Genomic DNA, 24101 nt, shown 5'->3' with positions numbered 1-24101 from the left:
AAGTATGTGTATCTACAGCCACACATACCCAAACATTTATATATATGTATAAATATAAACACACACACATATGGTGGGCAAGGGGTAGTTATAGTTTAAAAAAAATAAAAAATGTATAAGGTCTTTTATTGAACAAACCGCAGTCTTACAACCCTGGGGCCGGCGGCTTGTCGTTAATGAGCAATTTACACAGCTATAATGCCAACATCCTAGGTGGCAGGCAGCGTTACAGAATCAAAATATTCAAGACACTATGTGTGCCTCATGTGTTTGGTGTGCTAAAAAACAGCTAACTTAAACCGTCTTAACTTACTGCGGTCAGGGGTTTACATAGCATATATAAAAGTCTAATGTCTAACCTGAATGAATGTTACAGTTAGATGCAGTACCCATCTTATCGGTAGGCTCCTGGCCCACCAGCTCTCCCATCCAAACCAACTGTACATCCTGTAATTCTAGGCGTCCCTCTGATCTCACATCAATGAGAGCTCCGCTGAATGTGTACTATTAACGACAAATTAATGGACTGAGGTGCCAACATCATCTTCAGGTTCTGCGGTGGTCACGTCTTCAGGCTCCGCAGCCCTGTTAAGCAAATATGTTGTGTATAGCCCCCAGAAGTTTTTATGTCTACTCCGGGGCGGGAGCAGCTCGCTGAAATTCTCGGATTGTGTACAGCAATAAAGCATATCGTGTGACCATTGTGATATAGTTGGGGTAGGTCCTCTCAACCAGCACATTGCGACCCTCCACTTTGCCATGGGAAGACCAATGTTCACTAGTCTGCGTATCGCTTTAGGCAACTTTTTAGAATATCCCAAAAGAGCTAATGCAGGATCAGGGGAGAGCTCTGTGTCAACAATTTTCCCCAATTCTAGAAAGATAATTTCCCAGTATTTAAATACACCCGGGCACTGGCACGCTAGATACATAAAATCCGCTGTTTGTGCGGGACATCTGTTGCATGCCGAATTGTCCTTTAAACCGTACCTATATAGTCTCTCTGGGTATAGTACACTCTATTTACAAACTTGAATTGTATCAGTCTATGCCTACCATGTAACAAGATACGTCTCGTGTTAATGCAGCAGTAGGTCCACATAGAGTCATTTTTTGTAAGTTGCAAATCTCGTTGCCAGGCAAGCTGGGCTTTAGTATAGTGGTTCGCTCTGTGAGACATAGCTAACATATATATAAGAGACTATCTTGCGAGGGGTCTTAGTTTTAATGATATATGACAGTTCCAGCACCTCCGGGGCTTCATTTAGGTCATCCCCCAACAAGTCGCGCAGATCCCTAACTCTTTAGTACTGAAAACGCTGCAGCAAGTTACCAGGCACTGCCGTGCCCGCAGCCTCTTCCCACGTTTTAACCACTTTATCTTGAAACAGGTCTCCCACGGTCAATATGTTCAATGTATGCCTCGTACGCGTAACCCCACTTTCCCTACAAGGGGCCAACCAAAGGGTCCATTCAATCGGCAAAGCCGGTGAATACAGCAGTTGCAATAGGCGTGGTGTGGCGTGTCGAGTTAATGGAGTCTAGAATCCTAGTTCTGCGATCTGAGGGTTCGAATATCGTGGCCAGAAGGGGGAGTGGATCTGCAAAGAGTTTTTCCATGCGGAGAAACGGAATGTCCGGTGCGCCATGAATCCAATAATAAGCTTGAGCACCTTGTGCCGCTCTGTAATATAAATTTAAAATCGGACGCGCCCAATCCCCCATGTGATATGGTAGTGTGAGTATCTGACATTGTACACATGCTTGTTTGCCCGCCCAAACCAGTTTTATCAATGATTTGTTGACTCTGTGAAAGAAAGTGCGGGGCAAGACAATTGGGATATTCATAAAAAGGAACAGGAATCGGGGCAGTATCACCATCTTCATAATGGAGACCTGGCCAATTAGAGACAACGGCAACCTGATCTAGGTATCAACGTCATCCTCCAGCCTATAGACTGCAGTGCCATAGTTTTCTCTGAACACTGTATGTAGTCGTATGCCCAGATAGCGAATCGCGTGAGTGGACCAATGTAAAGGGTAATCCATCTCGAAGTGCGTCGTACCAGGGGTGAGCGGGAAAACGATGGATTTAGGCCAATTAACCTGTAATCCTGACAACGCCCCCAAAATGTACTACCTCCCTCAGGACAGAGGAGAGATTCTTTTCTGGGTCGTGTATGTATAATAACGTGTCGTCCGTATAGGTAGACACTACAATCTTGTAATTCGGGAATCTGATACCTTTATGGCCATGGTAATCCCTTAGTGCGCACGCCAAAGGCTCGGCGACTAAGGCATATAATATGGGGGACAGTGGGCAACCCGGCCTAGTCCCCCTGGATATAACGAAGGAATCCGTAACCAAGTTCCCCAGTCTAAGTCGGGCCGTGGGTGCATTGTACAATACTCCAATCAGTTGGAAAAAGATTGAGCCCAGTCCCACCCTAGTCAATACTTGTCGCATGTAAGACTACTCGACTTAATCAGAGGCCTTCTCCATGTCGAGGAATACCGCAACAACCCGCAACAGCCTTAGTATCCTGTTTAACATGTTGCATACTTCCAAACACAGTTTGGAGATTGTAGGAAAGGTTCCTATCAGGAATGAAACCCACCTGTTCAGGAGCTACCAATACTGTAGCCAGTTGTGGTAAGCGGTTAGCAAGTATCTTAGCGAATAACTTGGGGTAGACATTGAGCAGAGAGAGAGGACGATAATACCCACACTCTTCTAAAGGTTTACCCGCTTTAGGGCTAATATAACCGCTTCCCTCATGGTCCGTGGGGGGGTTGGGGGGGGGGGGGGGTAGTTATAGTTTGGTCTGCATTTTCATTGGAAATGCTTTTTTTGGTTTGCTAAAAACGTTGACGCCATCTGATGAATCTACATTAAACTTAAAAAAAAACTTTGCAATGCAATCGGTCTTGCATTTGTGAAAGTTAGAGTACTGGCATTGTAAATGAAAATGTTTTTTACTCATGATGCTGTCCTGTTACCTATCTTTCTTATATTAATACATTTAATATTTTGTAACACTTTCCCCTGTTTACATTTGTGAATAAAAATTACTGATAACCAAAATTTTAACCAATGTTTTGAATGATTAAAGGTCTTTTTTTATCTATGTGGTTTAGTAATGTGTGCGTAGTGACAGAGATAACCCATATAGTAATGGCAGATTAAGTGTGCGCAGTCACCAAGGTAACCCGTAAGGTAATGAATGGCAGAGTTAGTGTGTGCAGTGCACTCAAAGGGTTAAAGCAAGTTTGAGGGGCTGTTGGTGTATCCCAAAAACAAAATATTTACAGCTTTAAAACAGACAAGCCTTCAAGATGAATATGTGTTTAGTTTGAAAAAGCAATGCACTCCGAGAACCTTTTTTTTAAATTGGGCATGACTGTAAATAATAAACTGCCAATCAAAGCCATAGTAACAGCACCAGGCATTGCAAGTTGTCTTGGGAAGCTGGGTGTCTGGTAGTGTAGAAGTGTCTCATTTTATAAACCACTGCTCGTTGTTTTGTAGTTGTGGTGCCTGGTTCTTGCAGAACTATTCAAGTCTAATTACTTTTAAATTACCAAAGGTTTCTGTACACAGAGATCTGATTTTAAAAGGGTCTTTTGCTTTGTGTGTGTACTGCCCCCGCAAGAAAGGGCTCGGGCAAATGGAGGGGGAGAGCCGGAATGTCAGGAAAATCACAGGCGGTCGACAACTATACTTTTAGCTCCTTTAAAAACAGGGAGCGGAGGCAGGAGGTCTCCTGAGGGATGGGGAGGAGGGGGTGGTGGGTGTTTAAACCTGAAAGATGGCCTGGAGCCCCGGATAAAGAAAGCACCAGTAACTTTTCCATCTCATTCTGATACAACTAAAGCACACCGTGCATTGTTATTAACAATATGTATATATAATAAATGACAGTTGCATATGTCTACAATACCTAGCAAGCAGATTCTTGAAATGTGCGCTGGCTACTAAAATACAGCAGAGCTACATTTTCAAAGCTCATATAAGACAGAGAAAATGCTAGGGATTGTTAAAACGTTTTGAGATGGGGCGATCCTAACCCCTACTGCATTGCGGGGCACAGTCGGAAGCACCACCTTCCTCCACACTGCTCTGTAGCAAGCTGGTTTTCACCGCACAAAAAGTTGCACTTCAATAACAAGGCAGAAGTGCAGTGTGCACAAAAGCAAGGCGTGTGACATCTTTATGAAAGTGAAAGTGCGGCATGGTGCACTGGCAAAAATTTAAATGATAGAGGGTGAGTTAGGAAAGGTGGGGGGTAAAGCTGCTGTTTGAGGCAGCAAAGAGCAAGAAAGCGACAGACAGCCTGCATCTTTGGTCGCTATGTTTGCAAGCTTCAACATTTTTGATTTATTGAAGTTGTCCCCAAAGGTACAAAAAAACAGCTACAGCATAAGGAAACTGCAGTTGGTCGGTGCTCCTGAGTGAAAAACGCAAGTGATCTATCGGGAGTGCCAACCAATGAGGAGCCACCAAAGAAGACCAACGGAGGAGTGAACAAATGGCAAGCAACAGGCACGATTACACCCCGTATAGTGATTACAGCAGGTCTTGCAGACAGCTCATACGCACTGCCAAGGCTCGACCTAAAAAGTTTTTTTGATTCGCTTCTTCAAAGAAAGTTTTGGGGTGATCCATCTAGCGGAGACTGAGAATAAGGGAGGTCCCAAATCCCCATGCAATTTACATAGGGATTTCTGAACAGCGTTGCAGCCAAAACTGCTGAACGGAAGTACACCAAATTTGTCAGGAAGCTAGATCTTGGGCCAGAGAGCGTGTTTTTTGTGATTTGGTGTAAATCCGTTCAGCAGTTTTTGAAAAATTAAGGTTGAAATATATTTGGACGGTTGAGTTTGAGGGACCCCGGTTTCCCCATCCCGCACGGGTGGGCACCAGGACACCCCACAGTAAATATATATATATTTTTTTAAAGTGAATAATAAATGAGCTGCAGGATCTGCTAATTTTGTATTCACTGCTCCTCTGAAGGAGCGCCGCAAAATGCCCTGCAAGAGCATTACTTTCAAAACGTTTTTGTATTTGGTGGTGCCCTTAGAATAGGGAGGGGCACCACCAAGCCTTTTTTAATGTTGTTGGAGGCTGCAGGGAATCCTGCAGCCCCCAGCACCATTAAAAAAATATGTAAGTCTCCTGGGTGATTGCACTGAATCCATGATCCCGGAAGAACTTACCACATTTTGAAAGCACTCCTAGCCGGAGCTCTATGCTCTTCGGCTGAGGTGTACGGCCCTCTCTTGTGGTTGTTTTTATATTTACATTTTCTGAGCTGAAAATGTTAAGACTCAGACATATTTTTGGGTTTTTAAACTAAAATAATATGTCTCCAACTCTTTATTTTTACATTTTTCACTCAGAAAAGGTAATAATACAAGCATTGGCATAGCCAATAGGTCTCGCTTTTGGGACCTTATAAGTATTTAGTTATGCAGCACAATATCCTTGGTGCAACAACATCAACTGTTGCATGGCTAAACACTTATAAGGTCCCAAAGGCGAGACCTATTGGCTACGCCAATGCTTGTTATAATTATTTCACTAAACAGTTCTTTTGTTTTGGCAGCGAAGGCACGCTGCTCTACTTTGTAGCTAATTGTGTATTTTGTGTATGGCTGATCCCCTTCTTATCGCAGAATCCTTACTTGCACTAACCCAACTCCACCAGTGAGGTATGACAGCCTACAAGCTGCATGTTTGCAAGGTAGCAAGCCTTGCCATCTATGTACTCGAGGTAAGAGATTCTGCAAGCCGTGTGCACGCAGGATCAGACAAAGATTGTGTGCTACATATATGTACATTGTACGAGTTTCTTCAAGGTGCGTGCATGGAGTGCCAAGTGTCCTGCAATCTGTTTATACCCAGGCTATACCAATAGCTGTGTCTACATCCGGGTTAAGGTATGCATGCAGTCCGTAATCAAAGCCCAAGGACATCCTAAAGGTGTTTCTGAGTCAGGACATACAGCAAGCTGTCTGTACAAACTGAAAGACATCCTGCAAGCTGTGTCTGAAGGCAATACATAAAGGAGGACAATGGACATATGGGAAGACACTCGCAGGTCGCGTCATGTATATACAAAAAGTTAACCCGTGTTTGCAGTGTATATGTAACAAACCCTACAGCATGAATGTGGATTAGGTAAGGCATGCTGACCGGTCTTGGGAACGACAACTAGTCCAGCCTTTACAGCCCGGGTATGGCGACCCCTTCAGCCAGAGGCTGCTCGCTCAGATAAAAGAAGCCCTTCGACATGCGTATGCACCGGCAATGACAGTTCCTGCAAGAGTCTGCACGTGGTATAACAACCCCTCAGTCGAGTGTATGCAGTGGACAGGACGAAGCAACCAGCCTGCACGTGCGTAAGCCACACCGAGCCATCAAACGAGACCATACCGGGCACGACAATGCCTCTCAACCATGTAAGCGTGAGGTCCGACAAACTCTCCAGCATGCATGTGCACCATGACCAGATACGACAAGCAGCCCAACAAGTGTGTGCGCATCCATCGTACGTATAACAAACGCTTCAGCCTGTGTGTACACTGGGAGATACAGATGACGCACACTTGTTGGACACAGATGTTTTGTGTGTAAGGATGAACGCGGCCCTTTCTGTAACAAGGGTCTTCCGGAACACAGGCTACAGCAAGCCTCACAAATGAGACGAGAACACTGCCACTCCGCCAGGAAAATGACACACGCGACTTTCACTCTTCCAGTAATTGAGATCCGGCTTCAGGTGCTGTGTGGCCCTGGACAGATGAGGGATGGCATAAGAGGGCAGTGGATAAACCGATAATGGCAAAGGTAATGCAAATAAATCAAGTGGAAATAGGAGGAGATGGGTGTAAGGACTGCAGAGAAAGGGGATAAGGAGAAAAGGAAAAATCGTGAAAAGATCAGGGAACATGGGGAAGAATGCAACGATGGGGACTGCAGCGGGAGAGAGAGGCGGAGGGAGTTGTGTGCGCGTGCTTCACGCGAAAGCACTTAATGAGCCATGACGGCTCGTAACAGTAAAAAAAGAAAAAAGAGGCACATATGCTGGCGAGTGGTGTGCGAAGTGCGCGCACCATGACGAGAGAGGAAAGCCAGATGGCGCCTCTGCTCGTCCGTCATTGTGCGCGTAAACACACACTCGATGCCAGCCAAAAAGCTGTGGTAGCACTTTTCATAGCCCACACACAAAATGTCTCGCCAGAGCAGCGCATGCGCTGGCTCAGGCGAAACCTAAAAAACTAAGTAAAAAGAGTCAAATACATGTTTAAAACAAATTTAAAATCTTAAACATGTTTATAGTAATCAATGTTAATAAACATTGCAATGAGTGAATTATTGAAATATACATGGATCAAGGATTAGGCAGGGATAAGCTGTCACATATCCTGTCTTTGGTAATGAAGCAAATATCATTCTAAGATGGTAAAGCAGTGTTTGCATAAATTGGATCAAGAGTCCCTTATGAAAACAAACCGATGCGCGCCTAGCAGGCAGAGCAATAGGATCAATTCCTTGCAATGTTCAATAATGTAGAAACAGCTTAGATGGGTTCAATTACTAGCACAGCAATAAAAACAATTTGCACAAGCATTACACTTCTGGGAATTTTGTTTTGAATAAGCTCTGTTTTTTATATTTGAAGCAACGTTTGTTACCTTTGCTAGGTTTGAAATGGCCAAAATCCTTGCTAAAATGGCCACTCATGACTTTATGAAGCTAGTTACAGTCTTTATCGTAGGGCCTGTTTAACACATCATATGTTGTTCAACAAGTCATATGTAGGCGCAATAAAAGTTGTACACTAAAACAAAATGCACCAAGCAGCAGCCAAGCCAATAGGTCTCTTCTTTGTGACCTATTGGCTATGCTAATGCTTTCTGACAATGCTATCCAGCATCAGAAAAAAGTATTATTATTTAGCATTGACCAAAAGAAAAAATTAGACATAAGTCACAATAACACAGCTGCGTCATTTTGTAAGCACACATTCATTATAGGGTATACAAAGCATACATCATGATATAAGTATTTTTTTTATTTACCAATCTAAGATTGATTGGTAAAGACAAAACAATTGCAGTATAGTAAAAGTGCTTCTTTGTAAGGCAGAGTGGGGGAAGGAGACAAAAAGCAGCACACAAGCTAGAGAGCAACAGAAGGGTGTGGGAAGAATCAGATGAGAGAGAAAGCAACAAGACAAGAGGGAAAGTTTGATTGGGGAAGAAGCAAATAAGATAAACAAATAGCACAAAGGGAAAGACCAATATGGAGCACGGGCCGGTATCTGGTGGAGGGAGAAGCACATGAGAGAGACAGTCGGAGAGCTTAACCAAAAAGTAGTTTCCTAAAAATAAGAAGTGGAAGGCAACAAGTCAGCCAATCAAAAGGATGGTAGGCTAAGCTCCAGGTAATGCAAGCCATCGAATAGGAAGCCAGCAAATAAGAGTGCCAGTAAAGCCAATCAATAGTGAGCAAAGGGAGGGTTGTGCAATGTACATTTTTGAGAAAGTCCACGATAGAGATCTCAAGCAGTCTGGTAGGCGAAACTTAAACAAGAAAAAACGTGTGCCTTAAAGCAATGTCTTCATACTCCCAGTACTTTAAACGCAATAAATAATTGGCTGGCCAACCAAAGCCAGTCATTCTTTTTCAGACTGAAAATGTTTCCAGAATTCAACACTAAACAAACTTTGCCATTAGAAAAAGCTTTTTTCCCTAATCCCATGAGCTACATCCACTCTCCCAACAGCAGTCTGTGAGTATATCAGGACAGTGTGCAACTCCAACCTTGCACAATGAGTTTATGAGAAATTTAAGCTGAAGGACCACACTTAGTTTTATTTGCGATATCATGCTTGTGTTCCTATTCAGGCTTGACTGTTCCCTAATGGGAGACGCATAGACTGGATGATTCCTCTCCACACTTGGTCCGACCTACTGAGACGTCGGAAGACCCCACCATTGGAAGGCAGGCGGGACCTCTTTACAAGATAATCACATCTTGGAAATTCTCCGTGATGCACAACGGTGATTGAAGTACCTGACCTATAGACCCCACGATAGGAATCCTCGACGGATTGTCTAAACAGACAACCCTGCTACAGAGTCTGCAATTCTATCTTATATGCAGATTCAACTACTCTTTAAATAGACCCCACATTGGAAAACGCGGCGGACTGCATGTGCAGAATTACACCAAAATTAATCGTTTTTGGAGCAACATTACCTAAGTTTCTTGAGACATCGAATCTCACAGAATAAGCATCTACTGTTTATTTTCTCAACAGCCTGCGCCATATAACATTGGACCATTATCCCAGGCTATCCCTCACCACCTATCCTCAGGGTTCATTTGGAAATTTCATGGCTTCCTGATGAAGGCCCTCAGCCGAAACGTGCGTAGTTACCTTTAGCAATGTTTTTAGATTGAAACCATTAGTTAGATCAGTATTCTAAACATAGTCTCCATACAATGAAGTGTTATGCAATGGACTGAAAACTGAAATGAACAAAACTGTACAGCATTCCGTATATGTAGATTGATTATCACATGTACAGAGGAGAAAAAATGTTTCCTTTTTAAATCATATAGAAATCTTTCAATAAAATAAAACATATATTTTTGTACCATGCACATTGTTTAGATATAGTTTTTACTGTCTGATGTCAGTTTATGTCCACTAATTAAATTTGTTCCTAATTACTTGTCCCTTCAACCGATCTGTGTATCCCGAATTAGGAACTTTAGTCGGGGGTACCCCCTTCCTTTTTTGCACACACATCCTCTCAGTTATAGTCACAAAAGCACAGACTAAATAGAGCCCTGTTCAATTAGCAATGAATACATGCCAACGCTTCACATTTTTACAACCGAAAGTGAAATGATCCAAAGCACAGAGTTTCCCAATCTTAATCTACCTGCTAGGTGCTCCCAAAAGTTAGCAAGTACGCAAAGGGAACACTTAATTCAAGCTGCTTAGAAGGCACTATGCATATAAACATCTTGCCCGATTAACGCAAATTTCCCTTCCATAAGCGCCATTTAGGGAACGAGCTGTAATCTCGAGCTTGCTCCTTGTGACCCCTGGTTCTGCCTGTATGACCCCCCTGGCCTCAAAGGAGGCAGAATCAGTGCAAAGAAGACATAAGCGGCTTCGCACTTTTTTTAAGCTCATTTTTAATTACGCTAGCAGTGAATAACTGCATATTATTCATTATTATGCAAAAAAAGAAGCAGAGAACTCTGGGTAGTTCTCAAGTTTAGGTGGAAAATAGCTACAATTTAGAGCACTCTCAACACCAGCGACACTCTAAGGTTGCTCACCTCAAATGTCTGCTTTTCAATCGGTCTTTAAGCGTAGGATTAGCATGGTGCCATCCACGCTAGATAGAAAGGGACAAAGGCTTTTGCTATTTCCACAGCTAAGTCTTTAATAATAGGATTAGCACAGTGCTATTCTTGCCGAGCTGTAAAATGGTCAAAATCTTTTACCACTCCATTAAAATCTGCCGATTATGCAGCAGATGATGGATTATATTGTAAATGCGGCAAATCTATAACTATGCGACAATCGCTGCAGCTGCACAATCATATAATTCCAGTGTCCCTACACATAGGGCAGGGGGGAGGGGGGGGGGGGGGGGGGACAAGCATGCCAAAATGCTGGCCCTAGCATTCATCAGTAAATATTGATATAAGGGTCACTCCCAGTACATGGCATTAGTTGCAAAATTCCAGGATTGGAATATTATATGCAATTTTTGGCATAAGGGGGCACCCATGATAAAATGCTGCTCCTGGCACAATGGATGTTATCTTTGGCATATGGGGGCACACACTGAAAAACGAGGGGTCAACTCCTGTGGTACATCATGTTTCATTGGCTTGGCATGCCATGAAAGGACTTATATATTTAACAAGTGCATTTTAAGGCAAGTGAACGTTGCCTTAAAATGCAGTGCTTGACCCATATTTACAAAAGTTTTTTGTTGGGAAAGTGCATTGCCCCTAAACCAATTCAAAAGAAATCTGGTTTACTCGATTTGCTCAGTACAATTTAGGGCAAGTACTGTATTACATACACCCAACCACTTTCAAAGGCTATGTCAGCACCCTAATATAGGTGATCCAAAAGAGACATGTTATATTTGTATATGAACGACAAGGTTATCATGTGACTTCAGTGACGTCATTATTGTCATCTGGGTTCAGTTAAGTCAGATCACTTCCTGGATAGATTCAGGGTCAAAAGTCATGGAATGTCACTTTCTTTTATGTCAGGAAGGTCAAAGGGAGTGTCACGTCACTTCTACTGACCTTAGCATTATGGTGAATTGACGTCCATGCTCCCTGCTTTGGAATGTTCAAACTAATATTATTTACATGTGTATGGAGCACACCTACCACGAAGGGCTTCCCGGCACATGCTAGAAAGGAAAGGGGCCAAGTAAAGAGATCCCTGATTGAACAACTAAGTTTTTAGTCCTCTGCGAAACTGCTCATATAGTGTTTCATTACGTAAAGTCAAAGGAAGAGAGTTCCACAGGGAGGGACCTAGGTAAGCAAAAGATCGACCTCCTATCCGCAGTAGTCTAACTCTGGGTACAGAAATTATCACTTGCGACAGAGCGGAGAGAACGTGCAGGTATGTAACAATGGACCAAGGATTGAAGGTAAAGAAGGGCTGTGGCGGATTTAATCTTGAACATGTAGCTCAGTGCTTTGAATTTAATACGATTCTCTACCATGAGCCAATGAAGATCACGAAGAGAGCCATAGCTGGAGGCAGTCTTCGGCACTTGGCAGAACAGTTGAGGGGCTGCATTCTGTACCACCTGCAATTTTTGCACCATGTCTTTATTTAAACCCAGATATAAAATGTTGCCGTAGTCCAGCCTGGAAGTGACAAGGGCCTGGGCTACCGTTCCAGGCAGCATCCATAGGATTTTCCTGAGCCATTTGAGGATGGTGAAGCAGGTTGAGGCTACCTTGATGACCTGCTGTTTCATAGACAGTTGGTCATCAATGATGACGCCTCGGTTACGGACTTGATGAGACGGCAAGGGTAAAGCGCCCATTTCAGACAGCTAATGCTGAGGACCCCAGAGATCTTTGTTCTTCCCTAAAATCAGGGCTTTTCACCTTTCAGCTTTTGCAAGTTCGGTTGGCAAGACGCAATTTTTGAAAGACCAGATTGAAGGGAGGAAGAGTCAGAGTCTTGCATAGCGGAGAGCGAAAAAAATTATCTGGGTGTCATCAGCGTAGGAAAAAAGGGACAGCACTGCTTCTTCGGCAATCATCACCAGAGGTCTAACATAGATGTTGAATAATAGGGGACTCAGCACAAAACCCTGCGGTACTCCATGTGGGGAAGGATAGATATTGGAGCTGGCCGTAGAGGAAAAGATCTGGAACGTGTGATTAGCCAAAAAGGAATCAAACCATTTCAGAGCCATGCCGTCAATGCCCAAAGGTTGTAGATCTTTCAGTAACACGGTGTGAGATACCACGTCTAATGCAGGTCTCAAATCAAGAAAAATTATCTTTGCTTTCATCACGTCAGACACGTGCTAAAAGGATATCTAGAACCTCTAGCGCGAAAAGTTTTGCTGGTGAGTGTGGGTAACTAGGTTTTTGCTGCAGTAGTCCCCATACTTTTTCTCTGGTATTTGATGTAACTTTGACTCAAGTGCACTGGGATCCTGTTAACCAGGTCCCAGTGCCAGTGTTCTTTTCCCAAAACAAGTTACCTGTTCAACTGATCCCCAATTCACCAGGCCTTTAGCACCTCTCCAAGTTCCTAGCAAGTGGTACCCCCTAGTATCTAGGGCACATTTACTAAGAGGGTCCCTAAGAGTCAAAGCATATATTGTGCCACTCTAAGGGACTCAGCACCAAACCCATGCTGACTGCAACTGCAGGCTGCATGACAAGGTGCTCTAAAAAGTGAAAACACAGCAGGTCACCAGCTCCGTGTGTCATGTCCCATAACACGACATGCAATATGTCTAAGCTATCCCTATAGCAGGCCTTAAAGCAGTAAGGGAGGGTGCATTATATTACATATGAGGACATAGTTGCATGAGCAGGTATACCCCTGAACTGGCCAGTTCAATTACTGAAAGTACAAGTGAACAGGGAAGTCATCTTAAGGTATGCCCTTGGCACTGGTCAAAACATGTGTCCCAGCTACATAACTGGCACTGAAACTTAAGGTGTTTAATATCAAACACCTTGTATTAATAAACTCACACTGATTCCAGTGGTGGATTAAGAGAGAACCTTAAAGGTACCCCCTAAAAACCTATCTACCTCTAGTGTGTTGGCTGACTGGTCCAGTCCAGCCTGCCACAACAGATGCTCTTCTGACCCCTGGAGGTGACAGCCCACGCTCTGATGTACGAGTTACTTACCTTCGGTAACGGTGTATCTGGTAGAGACGATTCTAGCCGCAGATTCCTTCACATAGAATTATCCCCAGGTGTGAGACTGGATCCGGAAAAAATGTTGCCCCAGCATCCCTGTGCGCAGGAGGGACGGCATCACGCGACTTCGCCCAGGCGTTGTCCACGTACGTGACGTCAGCAAGGTTACATAATTCCCGCCCGGCGCGCCTACGTTAGTTTTCTTCTGAGAACTTTTCCGCGCCACAACGCAGAGCCATCAGACAAAACTGTGAGAATACAGGAAGAGTGCGCGAAAGAAAAAAGAATGGTGGGGAACAACACCATAAGGAGCAGTGCTAAACATTGCAGTACCCCAGGCAGGGAAAGGAATAAGGAACAGAACACAGCCCTGAACAGCAACCCTGCCAGTACAAAGATGGCCTCTCCTGGAGTTAAGAACATAAGAAAAGTGTCATGAAAACCTAGAACAGGACCCCAACCCCAACCAAGTACAATGAAGGGGAACCAGTTTGGGACAAACAAGGCACGACAAGACTCCTAGACAGCCCCAACACATAATGTGACAACCCGTGTAAGGAACAAGGACAGAGGCCCACCCAAAAGACCCCAACCTAGAGGATAGCAGAGGGTCCAGGACCCCTAGCAATGAAAAGTGGCAATAGAAAAAGGGGGTGGAGGGAGGTAGGCCCCAATCTGGTGCAACCAGAACATAAGGTCACTGAAGTACCTATAAACCCATCCTCCAATCTGCCAAAAAGGGAGGAAAGGGAACAAATAAACAGGACGAACACCCTGTCAGAAAGAGGGAAAGAATGTACTCATAGAAGACAGAGCCGCCCACAGGGAGGATAGTGCAGAAGACAAAGCCAACAGTCCTCGCAGAAAGGAGAGGAAGGGTGGGCCGTGAAGGAATCTGCGGCTATAATCGTCTCTACCAGATACACCGTTACCGAAGGTAAGTAACTCGTACATCTGATAGAGACTACTAGCTGTGGATTCCTTCACGTAGAATAGATACCCTAGCCATACCCAAGGGGAAGGAAAGTCTGCGAGAGGACACCACGAACCTGGTCACAACAGAGGTTCCCACAGGGGCCGAGTCCCAAACAGGACTCGGCCCCTGTTTGGGTGATCACAACTCCCCAGCGCATAACAGAGCTACATAACAGCTACCACTGCCCCACATAGGGCATGTCACGTCCCAAAACATGAGAACCTCTTGGGAACAACGTCCGCAGCAGAGGACAACAGAAAATACCTGCGGAAAGACCTACAAAGGCTTGTCAAGCAGCTAAAGAGAAGAAGAAAAAAACTTTCATGAAGGGCTGTCCAGAGGCCAACAGAACCACATCCCCAACAAGGAGGACTCGAGTGGCTATGAACCACACAGAACACACAACTGGGGCAACCCTCCCCAACGGAAGAACACCTCCAAGAACCAGATCAAGTCACATGTCACTGAGGGGGAGAAAAAGGAGGAGGACGACGACAAAGCCCCGCCAAGAACATCTGAATGGCTGAGTCCGCAGGGGCGTAGAACAAAAGAAAGGGAAGGTCCACCAGCCGTTCCCAAACATTCTCCGGAAACACACTGTCTCGAAGCCAGGCTTGGCGATGAAGGGCAACCAAAGAAGCCATGGCACGACCCAACACCTCCGAGATGTCCAGAGTGGAGAGAAGAATCCTGATGGTGCAATGAGCAAGGGACTCACATCTGAGTATACCCTTCCACGCTTATGGTGGACAAAATGATTCAGAAAAGGGGGTGGAGATGAACAGAGTGTCTGAATTAAGCAGACCACTCTTACCCAGTCCAAAGATCAGGGCTTGATCCATCACCGTTTTTTAGCTCACTGCACCATCCCAGCTCAGAACCTGGCTACATGCAAATTAGTCTGTTCCTGTCCCAGTGCATCATGAGAACAGGGCAAACCAAACTACCAAGCCAATTCTTATACTGGGAAGGAAACAAGCTACCGGGGACCGGTTTCTGGCATTACAGCCGTCGTCGGCCCTGCTTGCTTGAATCCAGATGGTGCAATGAGCAAGGGACTCACATCTGAGTATACCCTTCCACGCTTATGGTGGACAAAATGATTCAGAAAAGGGGGTGGTGATGAACAAAGTGTCTGAATTAAGCAGACCACTCTTACCCAGTCCAAAGATCAGGGCTTGATCCATCACCGTTTTTTAGCTCACTGCACCATCCCAGCTCAGAACCTGGCTACATGCAAATTAGTCTGTTCCTGTCCCAGTGCATGATGGGAACAGGGCAAACCAAACTACCAAGCCAATTCTCATACTGGGAAGGAAACAAGCTACCGGGGACCGGTTTCTGGCATTTCAGCCGTCGTCGGCAAAGCTTGCTTGAATCCTGATGGTGCAAAGAGCAAGGGACTCACATCTGAGTATACCCTTCCACGCTTATGGTGGACAAAATGATTCAGAAAAGGGGGTGGTGATGAACAGAGTGTCTGAATTAAGCAGACCACTCTTACCCAGTCCAAAGATCAGGGCTTGATCCATCACCGTTTTTTAGCTCACTGCACCATCCCAGCTCAGAACCTGGCTACATGCAAATTAGTCTGTTCCTGTCCCAGTGCATGATGGGAACAGGGCAAACCAAACTACCAAGCCAATTCTTATACTGGGAAGGAAACAAGCTACCGGGGACCGGTTTCTGGCATTTCAGCCGTCGTCGGCCCGGCTTGCTTGAATCCTGATGGTGCAATGAGCAAGGGACTCACATCTGAGTATACCCGTACACGCTTATGGTGGACAAAATGATTCAGAAAAGGGGGTAGTGATGAACAGAGTGTCCTAATTGAGCAGACCACTCTTACTCAGTCCAAAGATCAGGGCTTGATCCATCACCGTTTTTTAGCTCACTGCACCATCCCAGCTCAGAACCTGGCTACATGCAAATTAGTCTGTTCCTGTCCCAGTGCATGATGGGAACAGGGCAAACCAAACTACCAAGCCAATTCTTATACTGGGAAGGAAACAAGCTACCGGGGACCGGTTTCTGGCATTTCAGCCGTCGTCGGCCCAGGTTCTGAGCTGGGATGGTGCAGTGAGCTAAATAACGGTGATGGATCAAGCCCTGATCTTTGGACTGGGTAAGAGTGGTCTGCTTAATTCAGACACTCTGTTCATCACCACCCCCTTTTCTGAATCGTTTTTGGCCACTATAGGTGTTGCAGGGTATACTCAGACATGAGTCCCTTGCTCACTGCACCATCAGGATTCAAGCAAGCCGGGCCAACGACGGCTGAAATGCCAGAAACCGGTACCCGGAAGCTTGTCTCCTTTCTGGTGAAGAATTGGCTTGGTAGTTTGGTCTGCCCTGTTCCCATGATGCACTGGGCCAGGGACAGACTAATTTGCATATAGCCAGGTTCTGAGCTGGGATGGTGCAGTGAGCTAAATAACGGTGATGGATCAAGCCCTGATCTTTGGACTGGGTAAGAGTGGTCTGCTTAATTCAGACACTCTGTTCATCACCACCCCCTTTTCTGAATCGTTTTTGGCCACTATAGGTGTGGCAGGGTATACTCAGACATGAGTCCCTTGCTCACTGCACCATCAGGATTCAAGCAAGCCGGGCTACGACGGCTGAAATGCCAGAAACCGGTCCCCGGAAGCTTGTCTCCTTTCTGGTGAAGAATTGGCTTGGTAGTTTGGTCTGCCCTGTTCCCATGATGCACTGGGCCAGGGACAGATTAATTTGCATATAGCCAGGTTCTGAGCTGGGATGGTGCAGTGAGCTAAATAACGGTGATGGATCAAGCCCTGATCTTTGGACTGTGTAAGAGTGGTCTGCTTAATTCAGACACTCTGTTCATCACCACCCCCTTTTCTGAATCAGATCAACACAGGCACCCTCCTAAGAAGCGGCAGACATAAGGGACTCCGCCGAGTCTCACAAACAAGGAGTGGCCCTAGCCAGGACACACAACGTGTTAAGGGCCCGCAGAGCCACAGTGGTTGAGGCGTCCATATAGCGCCCCGGGAGTCTAGCCAGCGGGCCTCCCGTGGCAGGGGAGACAATAGCGTCGGCAGAGAGGGGAAGGCATTCTGCAAAAGGAGGCCCCTGGTAGAGGGGTGGAGGGAAAGACATGCCAGATCACGCGGCGCCGGATGGTGGCGGTGCAGAAGTTGTTGGGGCACCTGATCCCCCGTAGCGGGACGGCCCCAAGTCCCCAAGAGAGAAGAATGGAGTGAACCCTCGAAGGGAAGCAGCAGCTCCCTACCACCAGAGCACTGATGGAGAACCTCCAGAAGATTGTCCTTGGGTAATTGGGTAGCTGGATCATCCATGTGCAAAATTCCCACAGTCGTAGAAACAGTATGAGCGAAGGCCGCACCCGCCTCCATAGGGCCCCGTGGAGGGGTAAGCAGCTCCTCGGTAGGCGACGGCTGCAAGCTAAGACGGCCATTCCCCATGCCAACCAGAGGGAGGAAGGGCCAGGTCCGGAAAGAAGGCAGAGGTATCGAGGAGTGGGGGACCTACGGCTCCTTTGGCGAAGACGGCGGCCGCGGAGACGTCGTGGAGCTGCCTTTGGACGATGCTGGGGAAAAAGCCACGACACGTCGGCTCGTCTCCGGGGAGGATCACACCAACAAGCGTCGAACCTCTGGAGAAGAGGCGTCTGAAGACGAGTCAATTGTCAACTACTTAACACTTTACAAATAGCACAAAAATGCAAAGTCCTTGCTTTTCCTAAAATTATGACTCAATTGACTTCAGGCTACAAGTTTGACTTGCAGATACATCCTGCCAAGGTATCCCTCACACACCACCACATTATATAAAAACATGCAGTACCACATGCCACTGCGACAATTATGGTGCACACCTTCGAGGAACATGGCCAACACCAAAACATTTGATTCACACATCAAACATCAATCAGCAGTCTTCACACCATGCATAAGTAACGACGTAGCTACTTTCTCTACCAACCAGGAGTGTTCTGGGGCCCTACCCCACACTAGAAGCAATATAGGAACACTACAACACAATACAGTGGGGCAAAGAGGTGCTATGCAACATAAATAACTTACCAGTGCTGCTACTAGATGCTTTATCATCTTCATCTTCCTCTGACTCGGAGTAGAATTTATCTGCAGATTTTCCCTTCTTTTTGGTCTTTCCTACTACTGCTGTCCATTCGTTTACCTATTAATAGCGGATATTAGACATGGCATAATCATTGTATTATAAGCGGGTGATGATCTAAAGATACTATGAAACAAGCAAAATTCCTTATTTCCGCATGATTCCAGAAAAAACACTATTATGGATAAATGATGTGCAGTATTCCAGTGGCTTTGGGAAAGGTTAACACTTACACAAAGTTAAAGGTCTTGTAAGGGATTCATATATTTGGTAAGAATGCACACTAAAAGAGAACGAACAAAACACATAAAATGATTTAGTACAAATTACAATGCGAGGATATACCTGGATCCAGGAAAATTAAATAATGGGCTGCATAAATTGTCAAAAGACAAAAAGGTTCAAAACGGACTTAAACCACTGACTTTGATAATGGACTCAAAGGTTTCATTATTAATTAGGTAATCCTAATACTTGGTATTCACAGCATGCACACTCTGGAAATATGAATAAACCAATTAATATTATATCACTGCTGTACTGCTGAGGACATTTCTAGCGCCAGACCATGCCTGTCAAGATAAGGTACAGATCATGCCCATAAAGATGGAAATGAAACATTTGACTGCAACAAGTACTTAGAATATGACCTAGAGAGATTCTGGAACTGAGAGGGTGTATGGTAAAAATCTTCATAATAATAATTTCTGTTATTGCCACCCCTACTTCTAGACAATCTTGACAGAGTGAGAAAAGTACAAGCCTCATTTGGTGAACCCAATTAGGGCAATGGTCATACGACCTTTGATAATTCAAAGGCGTCGGTGGTCTACTTTGGTAACAAAGAATAACAATGGATCATAGCTAAATAGTAAAAATAACATTCCTAACTGTGCATGCTCTAACGCATCATTAGTCAGTTAGTTTTACCTCTTCCAGATTAACCGACCACGGAACCTTCAGGGAACATATATTTTTAATGGAATTTTCAAAAAGCTGACATGTTTGTCTGTCGATCTTCGTATCTGACTTCATTACATAAATATATGAGATTAAGGTGGAGGACACACATGTATTCCCGTAAACCTCTTTAGTTTAGACATACATAGCAATGATTCAAAATGTTTGGGATTTTTGCAGGCACTAAAAAATGAAAGGGTGTTTTAAGATGTGCGGGCCGGTGTAAGCCCACGTCTATATGTTGTAGTTGTGGGTATGGACATCTATAAGTGTAAAGGTGTATATCTATGGATGATATTGCAGGTAAGGGAAATCTGCAACTCAATGTGTGTGACCAGTAGTTTAGGAACCTGTGACTCAGACTGCCATTGTGTGCGGGTAAACGATTTTAGGGTGGAAGAGAGACAATATGTGTGTTGGAGAGATGCATGTATTACACTTGCATATTTGTTTGGCGCTGAATTATTTATGATTCATGGCGATAAGGATCTGTGTGTCTCCGCCTTTGTACATATACTGATAACTATGTGTACTCGGCATCTAAACTGTGTGTCTAATAAACACATACATGTAACTATCCCCTAACACACATACAAGCACAAAAAGAACCCTTGTTTTATAGAGGTTGCTTAAAGGAGACTAAACAAGTGAGTGTCTGTCTAAGGAAAATGTATAGAATCGGTGTTATACACAGATCCTAGATCATTAAAACACATAGTCCCTCAGACATATTTTTGCTTGTTTGCATAGGATGGATGGATAGACAGATAGATTGACAGATAGATTGCTATGGGTCATTACTGACAGTGAGAGAGAGGGTCTGGTGACATTAAAAATCAGGATGTTGATGGTCGAGTGGTTTGCAAATGTGATCAGAAGTCCTGGATCGCAATATAAGACCATATTACAAAAGTACCAAGTATGGAATTAGAATGTCTAGTTCTTGTTCAGCTTTCATGTACACATCGTTTATAAAACAACAGAGAATGGTCAGGGCCAGTGGAATGATGCCTAGCTGCGGCATTTAGCCCAAAATTATATATTTGATGCCTTTGGTTTTCTGCTTCTGAACTAATGCAAAACACAATGGGGTAGCACAGTTCTTTCATTGCACTATACGCCACATGCCAGAAAAAAAGTAAAGAGGGTAGGTACATAATGGTACAGGGCTTGCTAAAAGGAAAAAAGATAACAGTCGCCAATGTACAGAAACCCAACATGGGTCAAGATGACCACAATCAAATTCATATGCATACAAGTGGAATTTGCAAAGGGCTATATGGCAACAGGGCCGGACTGGGAACTGAAAGCAGCCCTGGCAAATTTGGTCAGACCAGCCCCCATCCGGCACGTAGCTATCCAGCCCCCGTCCGGTGCGTGGCGAGCGAGCGAGCCCGACTATTACTAAATATTTGGAAAACGACAGACCAAAATGGTGAATTTTACAGCACATTTTCATCACATAGTCAAATTGGGTGACCAAATTACAAGGGGAATAGTTGACAGGCACTCCAGAAAAGTAGGGAGTTTCCCTTTGCTCTTGAAGCCAGGGAAAGTGCGATCATACTAATAATAGGCTTGTATAAATTGAGACCGAAGTAGCTGTGGGATTGTGCCTTATCAAATGTTTTTGACAAGGGTATTGGGGAAAGTGGTGGCGAAATTCGGAAAGGCCACAGTGAACAGAGCCGGTATTCCAAATATCTACCAATTTGAACATTCAGGAGGAGAATCAGCAGACAACCTGGGCACAGTCACCTCTCCTAATAAACTATAGGTGGCAGGTAAAGCCACCATGAGAGGTGTTGTGTAAGGGTACATCTGGCACCAAGAGAGCGACAGATTATATCACATTACCACCCACAAAATTCAAATATTACAGCTGAAACCTCAGTGTCAAGAGGGCGAAACAGAAAACCTTCACTGCTGGCTAGAACTTGCAAGAATCTCCCTGCGCCAAATCGCTAATGACTAGGCCCAGCAGTGTTCGAGATCCTTAACAAATAAGGTATATGAAAACAGGGACAAGACTGGCAAACTATTATACAGACTGGTCACAAGGCATCTGACCTTCAGATTTATCCCTGGGATCTGAGACTTTGCGGGCGACACCACTAGTCACTCCACCGAAATAGTAGCAGTCCTTTTCTACTACTACTGTAACCTTTTTGCATACCACCCAAGGCCATCCTGTGAACACCACCAACCCTTGCTCCCAATGATCCCACTCCCTGTACTCTCCATAGCATCTAGATTTGACCTAGATGCACCCCTCGCTGTTGAAGACATAGAGCACACAGTCCTCTGGATGAACACAGTAAGACACCTGACCCAGTGGCTTCCTAATGGAGAATTACCATAGATTCCGTGATATCCTCTTCCTTCATTTACTTGCCCTTTATTAAGAAGCGTTTGTGACTGGAGTCTTACTGGTGGACCTGGATTTGGCCACAATTGCCGTCATCCTTAAGTCGCCACCATTGCGCGGCATGTCGCTCCATTTCCGTAATAAACACTGAGCTCAAAATCTTTGCAAAAAGGCTTAAATACATTCTGCCCGATCTTGTCCACCCGGATCAATGCAGCTTTATGCCTGGCCCTAGAATCTGCTACTGTATTCAGCGGTGCATATAGCGCTGGCCGGACTACAGAAATGTCAAGACCCGTGTGCCCTTCTTCTAGTTGACTTTGAGAAGGAGTTTCGTTGAATAGACTGCAGCTTTTTGGGTGGGGTTCTCGAACGTATGGGCTTAGGCCCATGTTTTCGTAGGTATGCTAAACTACTCTATTTCCAACCCTTGAACGGGTGCAAATGAATGGTGTGCTGTTGGCCTCTTTTCCTATTCGTTGTGGTACCTGACAAGGATGCCCGCTCTCCTCACTCCTTTTGGTGCAACCCATCATCCCTGACCAGACTGGTAGGCTGTGATGCTCAAAATCACGACTGCCAATAGAAGGGTGGGGATGAGGACAGAATCGTGCTATACACAGATGGCGTCCAGACCCCACTGCCTTTCCCTCTTATAACTCTACAAGAAGGCCTCTCACCTCAAAGTGAACAAAAGTAAATCCCTGCTGGTCCCCACTCAGGGGAACAGCAAGATCTTGAATGGCATTCCTCGATTCCTATTATGTGCATTATCTTCCAATACCTGGGCCTCGCTACATCTTGGGGACCAGGCCTTATATGGAGCCTCAACCTTATTCCCCTCCGGGCAAAAACGAAAAGAATTCTCCAGCGAAGGGCACTCCAGCTGCGAAACATACTTGGCTGAGTAGTCCTTATTAAAATGATGATACTCCTGCGATTCCTATATGTACATCAAAACTTCCCACTGATGATACCCAGCACATGGTTTAAAAAAACCTAAAGTTTGGGATCCACTCCTTTCTCTGTGCAGGCCAACAGCCTCGCATTGGTATGGATAAATGTCGCCTCTCAGTGCACAATGGGGGTGATGGGTATGGCCGACATACAACTCTTTATCAACAATTTAGAGAGAACCTCATTTTATAAAGGCACAAGGGATAGGATTCAGCTAAACCAATACAAAAGTTTTTCTTGTTAAAATCCAGATTTTTGCTATGTGGATGCTTATCAACATAAGAAGAATAGAACTTCAAAGTAATAAAATAACCAATAATTCTCCCAAAATACACATAAAATACTAGTGACATTTGTTAATATAGTTCATCATGCATTGGACCAAATACATTATCAAAAATATGTGGTCCAAAAATAACTTAGAAAACAACTGTGTACAATAAAAACACAAAAAAGTTATTGTGTAGACGCAGTGTTTCAGTGGAACCTTGAGCTTCATCCCACATTCTTCAGGACAAATAAATGCATTAAAACTAGGAGAAAACATAAAATATATTTCGTCAAAGGAAACAGTTGTGAAACGGATTATCTATACTCATACGGATGGACATACAATGTTGTTCTTACTAAAATTCTTTTATACAAATTAGTGTGGTCCTGTCCAGTCCCCACTAGAAGCCCCATTCCCATCTAAGACAGCCATCCCCACCCCGTGTGTTCAAATACCAGCTCAAACTATTCTAGCCCCATATCTATCGAGTATTATCACAGGGTTGCAACATGGCTGTGATTTTTTTACCTGCCTGACCAGTACTTGAATACCCTGGTTGGCACACAAATAAAGGAAACTCACGTAAAGCTCCTCTAAATGCATACTTAAAACTAAAACACTCTGATGAGCGTTAATGGAGTTTTAGAATGGACTGTGATTGTTAATGGGGCTAGAATGGACCATATATAGTCAGGCTAGTGCTTCTCATTGCAGGAAGGTTGGTAATGTCTGTATTTAGCACTTTATATGGGCTTTGTTATTTCATTCTACTGGCGAGAAATGGTCACTCAAATTGTCGGTTGTAGAATGCCTCTCATAGGTACACTGAAACCACGGAAATGTCACACATAAGCAACCTGAAAACTTGGCAGCTATGTGTCCATGTCCAGTATTTGTAAAGCGCGAACCATTACTCGAAGGTGTCAAGGCGCTGGGGGCCGTTGGGAAGATTAGGCGACTGCTATTGCCC

The 24101-nt window shown here is 44.6% G+C and overlaps 1 protein-coding gene across 3 annotated transcripts in view; it reads right to left on the bottom strand.

Annotated features, from left to right (window-relative positions):
* The window catches only part of AP3B1 (adaptor related protein complex 3 subunit beta 1), a 2001071-nt gene that overhangs the window by 964000 nt on the left and 1012970 nt on the right, over nucleotides 1-24101 (bottom strand). For all 3 annotated transcript variants that reach the window (XM_086960746.1, XM_086960745.1, XM_086960747.1), the window contains one exon: nucleotides 18521-18635. In XM_086960746.1, the coding sequence (XP_086816872.1) occupies nucleotides 18521-18635 (115 nt within the window). The remainder of the gene's footprint in view (nucleotides 1-18520; nucleotides 18636-24101) is intronic.

Source organism: Lissotriton vulgaris, chromosome 3_1, assembly GCF_964263255.1.
Source record: "Lissotriton vulgaris chromosome 3_1, aLisVul1.2, whole genome shotgun sequence".
Lineage (NCBI taxonomy): Eukaryota > Metazoa > Chordata > Amphibia > Caudata > Salamandridae > Lissotriton > Lissotriton vulgaris.
Note: the sequence above shows the minus strand (reverse complement) of the source record. Positions and strands in the feature narration are given on the sequence as shown.